Source organism: Lissotriton vulgaris, chromosome 10 (assembly GCF_964263255.1).
Source record: "Lissotriton vulgaris chromosome 10, aLisVul1.2, whole genome shotgun sequence".
NCBI lineage: Eukaryota > Metazoa > Chordata > Amphibia > Caudata > Salamandridae > Lissotriton > Lissotriton vulgaris.
The window spans coordinates 88286690-88302852 of record NC_141698.1 but is presented as its reverse complement, the minus strand read 5'-3'; the positions used below and the strand labels follow the sequence as shown (position 1 = coordinate 88302852).

Here is a 16163-nt window from a genome sequence, read left to right as displayed (position 1 = left end):
ACACAACCCCCCCACACACACAACCCCCCCACACACACAACCACACACAACCACACACACACACAACCACACACACACAAAACGCCACACACACGCAAACCCCCACACATGCAAAAAAACACACAACCCCACACACACACAACCCCACATACACTCACAACCCCCTCACACACACACACACAAACCCCCACACACACCCACACACACAACTACACTTACACACAGCCCATTCACGCATTTCCCATTCACGCACTGTTCCCTCACGCACTGCCCCCTCACACACTGCCCCCTCACACACCGCCCCCTCACACACCGCCCCCTCACACACCGCCCCCTCACACACCGCCCCCTCACACACCGCCCCCTCACACACCGCCCCCTCACACAAAACCCCCCACTAACAAACACAACCCCCCACTAACAAACACAACCCCCCACACACAAACACACAACCCCACACACACAAACACACAACCCCACACACACAAACACACAACCCCACACACACACAACCCCCACACACAACCACACACACAACCACACACACAGACACACATAACCACACACAAGGATAGCAAAACATAGCATAGCAAAACAAAACATAGCATAGCATAACAAAACATAGCATAGCATAGCAAAACATAGCATAGCATAACAAAACATAGCATAGCATAGCATAACAAAACATAGCATAGCATAACAAAACATAGCATAGCATAACAAAACATAGCATAGCAAAACAAAACATAGCATAGCATAGCATAACAAAACATAGCATAGCATAACAAAACATAGCATAGCATAACAAAACATAGCATAGCATAACAAAACACATACACTCCAAATAACACTCAGTGCCACATAATTACGCGCAACCATTCAACAACTGGTTTAAATATGTTCTCTCATGTGGGATGGGTGAAGCTTTTGTACGCTGACCCACTGGCTAACGTTGCCGTCAATTGCCGTATCTCGGCGACCTTTGCTCTTCACAGGGGCACCCGGCAGGGGTGCCCCTTGTTGCCTCTTCTGTTTGCGCTCGCTCTTGAGCCACTAGCGGCCTTGTTACGGACACACCCGGATCTACATGGTATCAGCTGGGCCCCTGGCTTCGAGGACAGAGTCTCCCTTTATGCGGATGATATTCTGCTTTACCTCACTTCCCCCTGCAAGTCACTCATTGTGGCATGTGATGTACTTAGACTTTTTGGCCAGTATTCTGGCCTCGTTATTAACTGGGCCAAGTCTTCTCTCTATGTACTGAAAGGGGACACACCGCGCCTCCCTCGAGGCTGCGGCATCCAGGTGGCCAGCCAGGGCTTTAAATACTTAGGGATTTATATCTCTGGTAATGCGAAAGCGCGCTAGGAACACAATCTGCTTCCCCCTCTTCTCCGCCTTCGGCGAGACGTGGAGGGTTGGCGCAAACTTCCACTCTCCTTACTCGGGCGCGCGGCATTATTTAAGATGATGTCTTTGCCCAGGTTCTTGTACGCCCTGCAGAACACCCAAGATCCGGTTCCCGCCCGATACTTCCGGGAGATCGAGGGCCTTCAACGTGCCCTGCTCTGGGATGGCTGACCCCGTATCACTATCACGAAGCTCACGCTTCCGTGGTACGACGGGGGTATTGCTCTACCGGACGTGCGTAGATACTACTGGGCCTCCCAATTGGCGGCCATCAATCACGGTTTCTATGTCTGGAAAATAACCCTGGATACGCGATGGATAAGTGGCTCTTGGGTGGCGGTAATTATTACAGGGCGCTTTAATCGAGGTCTCTGGACAGGCGGATGTCGGGCCCAACGAGAACGGCGGTCCATATTTTGAGGGCAATCACCAAGGCTCAGGGCTGGCAAGGCAGGCTGACTAGATTCACCCCATTCTATGATTCAGACATTCTGGGCAAGTTATGGCACTCCAAAGGGTTTGATAAGTGGGACCTCATAGGTATTTCCAGGGTAGATGATATGCTATCGAGAGGTGAGATCAAGACCTTTTCCCAGCTGCAGGCTGAATATCAGCTGGGTACCTCAGAGTCTTTCCGGTATGCCCAGTTGCGACACGCACTGCTTTCTGCTAAACCAGATGAGGGGGCGATTCCAGAAAGCTCCCCGTTGGAAGACAGGGTGCTGGACGGCCATATGCCTGACAGTGCCATCTCACTGTCTTATAAGAAACTTATCAATGTTCGCACTGACCTCCTCCTGGGTGTGCGGGACCAGTGGGTGCGTGGCGGATTGGAAATAGACGATGAGGATTGGCAGAGTGCAGTTTCTTCCCCTAAGGAGGTCGCCATCTCTTCCCGTCTCAGGCTGGTGCAGCTCAAAATCCTGCATAGGGTGTACGTGACTGGCCCCCGGCTTGTGCATATGGGCTACTCGGTCGATGGGCTGTGTCGCCGCGGCTGCGGTGCCCTTGCTACATTTATGCACATTCTCTGGGAATGCCCCGCCATAGCCTCCTACTGGAGACAAGTGCACCTGATTATGGATGAAGTCACTGGGGTGGTGGCGAATGCGGAAGCTAGGAGATGCCTCCTCAACATTTGGGGACCGACGGACCACAATGTGGCTCAGACGCAGTGCGTGACCCTTGGCAACATGGTGGCTAAACGCGATATCGCTCAGAAATGGGGGGCTTCGGTGGCTCCCATGGTGGTGCAATGGAAAGCCAACATGGATTGGTGTATGTTCAGGGAAAAGACGGTCTATGTTGCCAGGGGTAAGCCCAAAAAGTGGTTGAAGGTGTGGGGGGCCTGGAATGCTTATAGGGGTGACATTTGTGTGCCCCCGGAACCTGTATAATTAGAGGAACATCTGTCGCCATAACCTACAACGCCAACTGTGACACGCTGTGAAATCTTATCCTGTTTTCTCTTCTCCCCCCCCCCTTTTATCCTGCTCTATTCTCCTGTTTCCGTGCTTGTGTTCCCACTGCTCCCTCCCTACCCCACTGACAACGCTTCACTCGTTTTTTCTACCCCATTGCCATTCTCTTTGCGCCTTTCTGGCGTCTTTTTCTTCTTCTCTTTCTATGTTCCTTCATGAAGCAACAAAACAATAAAATCAACCTTCATTGTACTGTGACATTGATTTTTGCCCTATCACTCTCCTGCTCATATATGCTGCCTTGCCTCCGGGATGTCAGGCTGAATAGCTGTGTGCACTTTTTCAAATAAAGGTTTTAAAAATTAAAAAAAATATATATATATATGTTCTCTCAATGTTTCAAGCTTTATTACAAATGTCACAAAAATATGTTAATATTTCACTTCTGTTCTTGGATTTTCAGCACAATAAAATACACTGAACATAATCTTCACAAAAGTTATTTACAAAAGTTTAAGCTATTTCCATTGTAAATTAAAATCACTTTTATTTAAGTATTAATTATTTAAAACAATTAAAAGCCATTGTAATTTGTAATATCAATACATCTAAGTCACGTAAATACAAACATGTTGCATTACAAATACTATAGGTGTCACATTTGCGAAAGTTATAACTATTGGCATTGTAAATGACAAAGCGATTAATTTAGCTATTTTCAAAACCAACACATAAATAAAAAAAATTGTCATTTACAAGACCAATAGCTCAAACTTTCCTACTGCGAGACCTATTGGCAACGCCAGTGTTTCTTCTGATTACCTTTCATTGAGACAAATCTGGGTGAGCTAAATTACATATAAACATGAACTCTACATCAGAAGGATTTTAGTCTCTTTAACACTTAGGGTGGTGGCAGCTGAAGTAAACTCAAGCTGATATTTGCAGAAGCAGGATGCAAGTTGTATTTTTAGCATGTGGAATACTTAAAAAGTAAATTATGTGGGAAGGTGGCGGGGACTGGGGAGATGGAGGGAGTTTATTGTTCTACGATTAACACCATAGGTGAAAGCTTTCCTATTACAATGACTCTGCTGCTTACCTGCCGGTGGATACAGATGGGTTTAAATGTACAACCTTTCTTAATAAAAAGAGTTGATCCATAACAAGTAATGTAAATAAAAAGATTTCACGATCATGCTACTAAGAAACTAAATACTAACACCAGTAATTAGGTCTGAGCGTTTTGCAGGGGATTAATTAAAACGAACTCCAAGTGTCCCACCTGAAAACTACCTTGTAAATGTGCTTTGGCAAGCAACAAATCGTAAAAATGAAAAGGCAACTTAAAACTACAAATTACACAGAGCAAAAAATCAGAAGTTACAAAATCAAAGGAGTTGATAGTATATTAACTCCAGAAAATAAAGAAAATCTCTCAATAAGATTAGATGAGAGGCCTAATTTACAATCTATATCCTCCTTCATGACAAGCATTACAATATAGCGAACACCATTTCACAACCTCATTCTTCTACTACATCGACTGATAAACCTCAGACCTCACAACTCAAATACCTAACGAACCGATGTATCTGGCAGAGACGTTGTCTAGCTGCAGATTCCTTAACTTAGAATATCCCCAGGCATCAGACTGGATCCGGAATTTTTTTGCAGCAGCACCATGCGACCCAGCACTAACGTCGTCCACATACGTGACGTCAGCGAGATCATACAAGTCCCTCCCGGAGCGCTGACGTCAGTTTTCTTTGGAGAAACTTTTCTGCGGCACAAAGCTGAGCTACCAACAGAAAAACTGTGAAAGTATGGAACAGTGTACAAGGGACGAAAAATCTGTGAATAAAGAAGGAAGGTGGTGCAAGACACCATCGTAACAGACCGAATCAGACACTGTCTACATAGAAGTGAAAAGCCGTGAGAAAAAGCCCAGCAAGCTAAGCAAAGACCCTTTTCCAAGGGAAGAAAATCTCAGACAAAAATAGACTATCAATACCATGTAATGTAGAACTATGTCGTCCAGCAAGAACGGAGCACAGAGAGAACAATAGTCCACTGCAGGAAGGTATGAAAAGACTGGCAAAGTCTCTACAGTAATGAAGGTCTGAAACAGAGGTCAACAGATACCCAAAGACGACGACTATAGAGGAGACCAGAACCCTGAGTTAATAGAGAAGGTGGGAAGGAGGGAAGGCAGCAGGAGAAGAAAAGAAAAAGAAGATGAATCTCCTGGTGAAGGTGGATCAAAAGGAACCATTTTAAAGGAACAAAACCCCTTGGAGGGAGTCAGCTGTATTATGGCAATTCTCAAAGGGACGCAACAATGTGAGCACCTGTGAGAGAAAACCAATAGCAACTGAAAGAGGCCAGTGGAGTACCCCACTTGGCAAGGTCCTCACAGAACCGGGAGTCTGGGTGGGCGTTAAGGAATCAGAGGCAAGACAACTTCTCTACCAGATACATCGTTACCGAAGGTAAGTAACTCGTACATCTGAGAGAGACATCTAGCCGCAGATTCCTTAACTTAGAATAGATACCACAGCCATACCCCAAGGGGAGGTGGGCCTGCGAGAGAACAACAGAAAGTGCCAAGCATCTGATCCAGCAACAGAGTGACGGATAATGGGGGAGGCTGTGGCAGAACAGCCAGACAGCAACCAAAGCAGCTCGGAAGAGCAGATAGAACAGGATGGCAGACATCCTAAAAATGCCAGAATGGCACTACACCATACCTGTATAAAAAATTACCGGTAGAACGGCATGAGCTATATACCAGAACAAGAAAAAGAGCTGGTGCCAAGAGCCCACGGGCAAGAGCTAGAGACTGAGCAATGCGTTGAGAATAGCATGCGGGACAATAAACACGCCAAGTGCACACCCCATCCCAAAAGGGGGAAAACAGGGGTTAACAGCAGCAATTTAAAGCCCGCTGAAACAGGGCACCATAGAGACATGCAGCAGGCAAGCGGCCATAGAGACCTCAAAGTGGCGTTCACCAGAAAGCATAGGAGTGCCCGACTGGGCAGTATGAAGCCAAAGTGAGACAGTAACCCACGAATATAGCCCTGTAGGGATTAGCCAAGGACCACTGCCAGCAGAAGAGTTGTCCCGCAGGTGTAGCTTTGACAATAGTAGGGTGATAATGTGGGAAGAGGCATATCCGAAGGAAGTGGCCACAAAAAACACCAAGATAAAGAATCGTGGTAAGAGTCTCAGAATCCGAGACCAAACCCTCCAGAAAAGGACAAGTACAGCGTCCAACACCAATCACCCCAGTAAGTGGAAGCAAGGAGAACCTTATGGGCAACTCGCAAAGTGAAAAGCTCCCCAACAGATATTGGTCTAGACCTCGCAGCCACGAAAAGAGGTGGCGACGCAGGAAGAGTAATATCATGGCAACCGGCATTTATACATAAATGTGTAAACATATAAAGATGTATAGACAGAACTAGCCAGGACCAAGAAACATGTCCATACAGGATCATACCTAGTACAGTAAAGGCAGGCGGGAGCCGCTTTAGAAGAGGAGATCATGAAACCTCCCAAGGAGGTGGAACAGGCACAGGCAGGATAACCCATTGCGCATAAAAGAGGACACCAAGGAAAAACATAGAACACCGTACAACGGACTACCAAACGACACGTGGAGCCCACAGGATCTCCAGGCCCAGGTGAGATAAGCGGAGCTATATAATAGCATACAAGTACCCCACATGGAGTATGCACACCCCAAACAACGGGGTACACCTCTTAGGGCAATAAAGCCAAGCCAAATGAGCGCAGTAACGAATACAACCCGTGAACTTGAGTTCGAAGCTCCATGACATTACCGAGCTGAGCCACCGGCTCAATACCACAGTCCGAGGCGATACCACAGTCAGAGGACCAGACCCAGCAACCTGTGGTACACTGCCACAGCCGGCCAACAGTCAGCTCAAAGCAAAACGTATCCAAGGGATGCCAATAAAAGGGTAATTATCCTTGACCATACGAAAAGAAGACCCAAGGCTAACTGCCCATTTTAAACACAGAACGCATCTAAGGGATGATAAATGAAAAAGTACCACCATGGAAGACAGGCCTAAGAAGACCTAAGTGGGAGGGCGAAAGCCCGCAAGGAGCCGGTAAACCGCTGATTCTGCGTGAGCATCAAACAGCAAAACCCCATCAGTCGCTCTGGGATATTCTCAGGGAAGACGCTATCTCGCAACCAAGCATGATGCCTTATGGCGACAGAAACCGCCATAACTCGGCCTAAAGAATCCGCAGTATCCAAGGCTGAGCGGATTGTGAATTAGGCAAGGTCGCAGCCATCCCGAAGGAGATGAAGGAGGTCAACGCGAGCACCTTCAGAGGTGGCAGAAAGCAAAGACTCTGCAGAGTCCCACAGGGCAGAAGTAGCCCGAGCCAAAACACACACTGTATTTAAGGACCGTAGGGCTGCACTAGTGGTTGCAAAGATGTTCCTCCTCCATGACTCAAGCCATCTGGACTCCAGAGAGGGAGGATGCGTTTGTGGAGGCAGGGAAGGTAAGGAGGATGCTTAAGTGGAGGCAGGGAAGGGAAGGCAGTCTGCAAAACAAACCCCTGTGCATCAGGGTGCACGAAAAGACAAACCGGATCCTGTGGAGCAGGACGGTGGCAATGCAAAACTGAACGAGCAACCAGATCACCTGAAGCAGGCCAAACCCAGGTACCCAAAACGGCGTCATAAGGGGAAGCCTCAAAAGGGAGAAGCAGCTCCACATTCCTGGACCCACGGTGAAGATCATCAAGCAAGGAGTCCACAGACAAGGGGGCTGCATATTTAAAATGCGAGGGGCCAAGGAGACCACTCTCAGAAAAGCTGCACTAACCTCTGTAGCCCTCCGTGGAGGGGACACCAGCTGATCAGTGGGGGAGGGTTGTAAGCTAACCCTCCCAAAACACAGAGGGTGTGACCAATGTCCCACTGAAGGGAGCCCCATCGAAAAATGAAGATCCTGATGGGGCTCCTGGGGAGGCGAAGAGCCTGCCGGATCTGGGAGCTCCTGAGGAGGCTCCACAAATTCCATGGGGGGCACCAGCAAGAATACCTCCAGCGTCGCCGGGCTTTAGGGTGACGCCGAACTCTCTCCAGAGGCCTCCGGAGTAGAGTCCACAAACCAGAGTTACCAGGCGCTAAAACAACGCGTGCCAGCACCGATTGTGCCTCGTCAGGTGCCAACTCTGCCGCATTCGGCATAGTCGGCGCCGTCCGGTGCCGAAACAACAACAAGATCGCTTTCCGAAGAAGGAGAAGGCGCCAGAGCCTACGGTGCCAAGCGGCGCCGACCCCGGCTCCGGACAGGACGCCTGCCCGAAAGTCTGGGTGTGCTCAAGGCAGGGCTATGAGCATCAGCAACCACCTGCGACGCCACAGGGAGCCCAGCGGGGCTATTCGGCACAGCAGAGGCGCCGTGGGTTGCAGAAGGGAACCCAGCTGGGCCGCGCCCTGACGAATCCATGTGGAATGCAGAGGAACACCCAACCGGGCCGCGCCCTAATGACACCACATCTCTGACGTTCAAGGGGGGCAAAGGATCCAGGGGCGCCGGGGGCATATGATCCAGTGGCGAGATCCTGCAAGAGGCGGAGGCCCCGAAGACGCCCCAGGAACGGGAGAGGAACCAAGGAAGGCCTGCAAAGCAGCAGCATATGCCTCCATTTGAGCCAGAGTCGCCCCCACGCCCCCGGATAGGGCGGATAGAGGGGCGACTGTCAGGAGTGCACGTCAGGAATGTTCCAGGAACCAGTGCCCCTGACAACAGAAGAGAGGGAGGTCAAGACCTCCGTGACATGTGCCTCGACTCTGATAGCCTTGTACTGAACAATTCTGAAGTGAAACTAATGAATAACCTGTACTATTCATGAACAAATGATCCCATGTTAAGCCAAGGAATTTTAGCTACTCCAGGGAACATGCAAACCAATACACTTGTCTATATTAATCTTTCATTAGCCATAGCTATAAAGGCACTGAATTGGCAATCTCTCAAACTTGAATTACAAGTCGATCTCCTACAATTTCTTGCCACTTGCTTATCCAACTTGGACATCAAACTCAACAATCTTCAATTAGGACTAGACTCAGTTTCAACTAGTCTTTCGTCCAGTAACCACACCTGAGCTTGAACCCCCAATAGTTGACAAATTATGCACTTTGCCTGAAATTGTAAAAGTATTAAATCAAGAAACATTAAGTCACTAAATGCATTACATGTAAAAACCCTTGCAGGTATGGTTGGTAACTGAGAGAATGGCTTAATATCGCAGACAAATTTGCAAAACTGCTGTAATACCTTTATTTGTAATGACTGAATACAAGTCTTCAATCTAAGGTGCATGAGGATTACGAAAGGGGCTAAGGCTGTGGAGGATCTTCAACTACTAATGAAAAAACTTTTTTAACAGGCACGTAATCTTCAAATAACTCATTATCCACCAGAAATATTGCACGAAGCGAGCATAATATATCCGATTTTTGCTCAAACTTCGAAAGAATACACTTCAAGTCTTAGCATTTTATCAGACTATTGCAGGTAAAGCATGCCAGTTGACGTTCTCTAGTTCAATGGATAGTATGATTTATATCAGAAAAGAAACAGTTAATTCCAATCTGACAGAGTTTTGACCAATCCATAAGATCCTCAGAGGACAGAAAGAAATACCGGTAAGGCAATACACAACGAGCAAAGCCAGGTACTAAAGCACACATGATTACGTACAGAACTCAACAAATTACAACCACTAATGTAAGCCCCCTTCCTGAACAGCAAAAACAGATTAGTTTAACACCACCCATCAGGCAAGAGGATACTCATACAGATAATCAAACATCTATAGACTGTTGGCAACCTTTAGAGAATTTAAAAAACAATTATCTGTGGACATAAAGCTTCTGTCCTGCTCAGAATTTATGCATACTGAAACATCAAATGTTCTTAAACATAAAATGGGCAGAAGCAGAGAGGAAGAAAAAGCTGGATTACTGGTACAAGCCCTAAAGGCAAATTACATCTGTGACAAAAAATCCTGATCTGAACAGGTCACACGCATTTATAGCATATTTCTAGAGGGAAATATCTGTCAGCCATATCAGCTTTATTGATATTAAAATCACACGATCTAAATATTCACTTTTTACCTTCCATTTTTCAGAGGCAACTCAAAATAGAGACCAGCTGAAATAGCAGACCTGGTGTACAGTCTCAAGAAAACAATTGCCATCTGGGTGAGCAAAAAAAAAGAGATAGAAAAATACCCTGAAAAACTATTCTCTTCACGTCCGAAGGAACCCCTAGATCAGGGGTCTCCAAACCGGTCCTGGAGGGCCGGATCCATGCCAGATTTTTTAAATTACTACATGTATCTCAATCGTGATATCCCAAAAATCTGGCATGGATCCAGCCCTCCAGGACCGGTTTGTAGACCCCTGCCCTAGATAGTAAGCATCAATCCATTTTAAATGGGAAGCAAGACCCTACATCATCTCATCAAACCTATAAAGAGGCAATTCAAATTACATTAGGAGGTGGACATCAAGGACACTTCTATTTTATACCTACATATTCAATAGTAACAAGGCAGACTGGAGATAGCTTCCATTGATTTTGAGGCGTAGTGTTGATCAGCACCCTTAACAACATTTTATTTATCATAAAAGTTTAAACTATTACCAAGAACACCATATTTCAGCAAACTCATGTAGCAACTTTGGCATATCATCAGGTGGTTTGACAATATATATTTCTGCAGTAATAAAAACGGAATCCTGTATTCTAACTCTCTGGCCAGAGGTGATTATTGGTGAAGGAGGACCCCAATTCTAAGTCACTTGAAGCCTGATACAAACGAAAACATTTTAAAGCGGTCATCAGGAAAATCTAAAGAATACACACAAAAGGGGATAACATCAGGTTTTAAGGAGAAGTTAGCCCAATTAAAAACAGAATATAGGAAATGGCAGTGGGAATCAAAAACAATTGATTGAAACACATGCCAATTTATTTACAATATTGCTAAATTAAGAGAAAAAAGTAAATCCTGCAGCTGCATAAACAGACTAGATGACAACACTACAGTGTTACAGAAAATCGAGCATGCACATCTGAATAGGAAAAGCACATTCGCCAAAGGTACACCTACAATAATTGTGATCGGGCGAGAATCTGGGTCCAAAAAACAGGCCTCATTCAGCCCGACTATTTAACCAGGGATGGGAGACTCAAGAATTTGGATTCAGCTGTGCATTCAAAGCATAGAACACCAAATTAGCCCTAAAATGGTGCAGATCAGATGGTGTCACAGGCAAAATGAAATTCCTGGGGTTCGGTTTAAAGCAGACCGACTACTGGGAAACCTGATTAACTCTGGTATATAGAACATCTTTCCAACTATCTATTACAATAGAAACCAGGTGCGAAATTCTATGTCCCCTTTTTAAAAAGGTTCAGTTGGGCGGGCCCATCTTGTTACTGCCTGATGGCTTTGTTAGACATTGATAGGAAAGTCTATGCCAGGGTTATAGTAAAGAAATTTGATCAGAAAAGAAGTGAATAATTCACTTCTTTCAGATAGGCCTCTGACCAAACTGTAGCGCCAACGATAATATTGTCACAATGTCATACTTGGTGCAACGCGCAATCCCAGGGAAAAGTGGTCCACTGTTTGCATGGTTCATCGATTACACTATCGCCTTTGATAGTGGGTCGTGATATTCTCTCGAATAAACTTGCAGGCTTGGGGAGTATAGACACTCGACTAGAGAAAGTAGTCTCATACTCAAACTTGGGTAAGAATAAAAGTAGTCAGAGGAAACTAAACCTCAAAGCAAATGTACAGATGGGGGGCTCAAATAAGGATGCATGTTGGCCCCCTTGCTGTTCAGCCTCTCTATTGCTATTATTAGTGGTGCTTTCAAGCCAGATCCTGTCCACCACGAATCGATAACCATCGACTCTAAATTCTGCAATACATCAATGATAATGTTATACTTGTTCAAACTCATATTGACTTGCAGGGCCTTTAAAGCATTATATAAGTAGAATGTTGAAAACAGGTTGAAATTAAACCAACTAAAAATCAATGGTGATGACCTTTGTAACATATGCCAGAATGCAAAAAAATCTAAATTTGAGACCCGTAGCCATGACAAAAATCCCTGGCCAGCTTATTTAACAAACTATTCATGATTTAAAACCAGAATCCATTGGGAGGGATAAATGCAACAAGGCTGTTTTTTAGATCTGAAAATGAATCAATGCTGTACTTACTTTGCTGTTGCTCGGGGATTAAACAAGAATAATAAATAGAACATGTTATTGCCAACAGAATCACAAGATGTACAGATGCACTAAAATAATGCTCAAATACTGGGAATATTCAATAATTATGTTGAGCAAGTAAATTTATTAAGGTGGTTAAAAACATTTTTTTTAGCAGTTTTTAAATCAAGTGATAAGACTGTTGGACTGTGACTGTGGTGGCTTGGGTCTCCTGAATTTTTAAGGATAGATAAGGGTTTTCTAGCTGACAGTCCAGATCTTTGTGAAGGAATATAGTGAACGCCATCAGCGGTGCAATTATAAAAATAATTTACTGTGCACTATACCTATTTCTAGTCTTACTTGACTGGATCCTGGTTACTTGGCCAACTTGTTGTTTAATCTGCTAAGTTGCAAATAAACATAGGCTTCAGTTTTGGTTGATAAAACAAAATGATCAACCCTTCATCCTTGCAGCAGATTCCATCAACAAAGTTGCACAGCATCCTTACTCAAAAGCATGGACCAACAGTTTTAACTGCATACTAACTGAAGAAAAAATACTATCTATGAAAAGGAGCAGAAGTAGCAATACAATTGTTTTATGACTGAAGGCACTTTGAGGACAAAAGCCAATGAACCATGAACAAAGAATACACCTCTGATTGGTTTGCCTGCCATACAGTCTGGCAGAATTTCAAATATGCTTGGCACCTTTGAGCAAGGCAACTACACATTCATAAAATTGCATAACAATGACTTTATAATTAACATTAGTCCAGCTCTTGCAGACAAAGAAAAGATGAATGATTAGGAGCAGAAACAGCCTGGCTGCACAAAGTTAAGTGGGATTTTGCATCAATGTTCTGCCATGGATGCACAAGTGTGGAAATTACACTGGCATGGGTCAAAATCTAATTAATTGAATGTCATAATCAAAGGAAGAGTTTACAATTGAGTCTTTAGCAGTAGCCACATATTCAAAAGGATGTGGGCGAGCATGTGAGGTCATGAAATATGATTCAGAGCTAAAGCAAATAGGGACACCAGGATTGTTGTAACCATCATAAAATCTTCCCCCAATCTTTGCACACTATAGACATTAGTATGGATTTATTAAAACAATATACCACGGTTTTGCTGTAATGGACTAGCTGGCAAATAGTTACTTGGTAAATTGCACTTTGAAGCTTTGTAGCAGAGTTTCTGGAAAAGTATTTTAGGTTCAGCTAGTTTCACTATGGGATCCTGGAAGAGGAAGTAGTTGGGTTCCAGACAGCTTTGAGATTGGCAGACTATGTGCGTAGGTCATTGGAGAAACTTTATGATTACCTTATAATCAAATGTTTATACTAAATGTTACTTAGGATGTGGTTCATTTTGGTGCCATCTGTGGTAAAAGAAGAGACTGCATGCTGCTCACCTTTCAGTGATTAATACAACTATAGCTTTCTTATAAATTAGTTTTCAAATTTTGCATTATGTATAGGTTTGATGGAATGAAACTTGGAAAAAACATCGTACTAAATGTGAAATCTGTTTATACGCCTGTAGATTTACACCATTTTACCCACATTAGTAGCCCATTAAAGATCACTCTGTTTTGGTTGGCTTGCAATGCCACATTATTGATTCAAAAGGATATCCTAAATATGTTTTTGCTTTAGTTAAATGTCTCTGGCCCACTGAGAATAGTATTTTACATGGTCAATTAGCAATTCAGCATGATTTGATACTAGAATTATGCAGCAGGTTGATTAAATTTAGTGTCAAGGATAGGTGAATTATGGGTACGATATGGCACAATCTTGTATTATTACTTTATTATTTTGCCATTTTTACACAAGTGAACAGTGTCTGGCTGTATGTTTCATCTTAATAGTTTCTGGTGAGAAAGCAGCAACTGAATGGTGACCAGTTAACCTTTGCAAAGTGCCTGCCATTATGGGAAAATGTATCTAGTAACCTCTGTTGTGCTTGAGTTAGGAACTATATTTTTGCTACAATATGCTAAATATTTATCAGATGAATGAACATTAAACATTGTAGTATCACATATTTCCAGTGTAACTGCCCACATCTATGTGTAATACAATGTACCGACCAAAAGTAATCTATGAACATTCCTGTCAATTCCAATGGGCTGTATAACTGACCAGACACAAACATGTCTAGCAATTACTAAACCTTCATTAGGTTCCAATGCTCGTGAACTCGGGTGATACATCAACAAACATTTACAACATAACCCACTGAGTCTTGTCAAAAATACAATATTTTATCTACAGATGTACATAGTCCCAGACAGCAATCCCTTAGAAGTAAAACGTCTTGGTAGGTGGTTGTATGGGTATTGGCACTCCTGGGCAATACGCAGGTAAGTATACTCTAGTACTGAGTGAGGATTGCAGTGCATATGGGTAGGGAAAGCCACCCTCCTCCCCAACATGTGGATATCCACTCATGAAACAGAACAGTCTCCCTGCACACAGGACCAGAATATGAATTATATCAATAACCGTGTCAAAAGGTTGAGTCTTTGCTGGAACATGCGCTTCAGTTTATTAACAACAGCCTTAGCCAACACGTGCTTCATCGCACTTACGGTTGTGCGCTGCGACTTCTTCAGGGCTATATTCAATAAGTGAAGATCCTTAATTCCGGTTGTATTTCCTTCCTGAATATGACTCAATAGGGTCCAATGTCAGACACACAGTTAAGACTGCACATATCTTGTGTCCAGAAATAATCCCTCCTATTCACTTTATATGTATCCTGGATGTGTTTCCCCATGAGGAGTCCCTTAAATGAGGATTTAGTAGTAGTGAAAGTTTATTCAGGCATAGATAAAATCCATGGTGCATTGACCCACTCGATACAGAGTTAAAGAAATAACCGGCAGCCATTTCCTTGCCAGTATTAATACAAGACCTTTGCCTCTGATGAACAGAGCTCCTTCTGTCGTGTATCCCTTATAAGTATATATACATTTCCTATCTCATTAAGTTCACTGTAGTAGTACAGATCATTCTCCACTGAACTGGCTTTTAAAGAGCCTTGGAAGAAACTGCAGACGATCTTTCCTCATACAGTTTAGATTAATGCAATTCAGTAGATATCAATTTACATCACAGCAAAAGAAGAACGAGATGACCGGTGTGGCTCTCCAGCAAGTATGGAATCAACCCACTTCTCTAAATAAAATGAAAGCTGGGATGACTTTCGGTAACAAATATCTAAAATTTGAACTTATAGCCATGATATGTAAATGCTCATATGGACCCAACACATACAAAATAAAATGTCATACCTCAGATTTGGCAAGAAGTTTTGCAAACAGATCTTCTAGCTTCCAAATACGTTCATCAGTGCTTTTATGGTAAACTTGGAATTCATCCTTTGAAAAAAATGCACCCATTAAAATGAATCTTGAACATGAATATTGGCATATGAAACATCTCAAACCAACTGACCCCAGGACATGCAATCTTCAGTGACTAGTCCAGCACTATCCAGATATTAGTTATATACACAGGCACAATAGTAACTTATCAACTCAACGTCTTAACACTAATTCAAAGTCATGAATACTCATATGGTTTTGAGTAAGCAATCACCAAAAGAGACTAACATAACCAGCAAAAGATGTAAAAGAAATCTAGCAAAAGTAACTATTAGGTGTGCTTCACAAATAAGGCAAGGTGAGAGATGTCATTAGAAAACATGTTCCATCCAGTACCAGTAAGGAATATGCTACTTGGCACAAAGTGAATAAGAAGGGTCAATGAAAGGTATTTTGAATACAATTCCAGTGGAGGGGCTGCACCATTCTCTCCATTTTGGGCAGGACTGGTACTTCAGAGAATGTACAAATACATGCTTTGGTGATTAAGAACCGATGGTTTTAATTCATTGATAAACCAAAGCTAATGTATCAGTTTGCCATCAACAATCTATCAAAATTAAATATACCAAAAACAAATTAATTGCACAATTAATGATCAAATAATGAAAACTTTAATTACAAAAC

The 16163-nt window shown here is 43.6% G+C and overlaps 1 protein-coding gene across 8 annotated transcripts in view; it reads right to left on the bottom strand.

Annotated features, from left to right (window-relative positions):
- Nucleotides 1-16163, bottom strand: part of SUN1 (Sad1 and UNC84 domain containing 1) — a 316273-nt gene that overhangs the window by 85815 nt on the left and 214295 nt on the right. For all 8 annotated transcript variants that reach the window (XM_086940550.1, XM_086940554.1, XM_086940551.1 and 5 more), the window contains one exon: nt 15444-15530. In XM_086940550.1, the coding sequence (XP_086796676.1) occupies nt 15444-15530 (87 nt within the window). The remainder of the gene's footprint in view (nt 1-15443; nt 15531-16163) is intronic.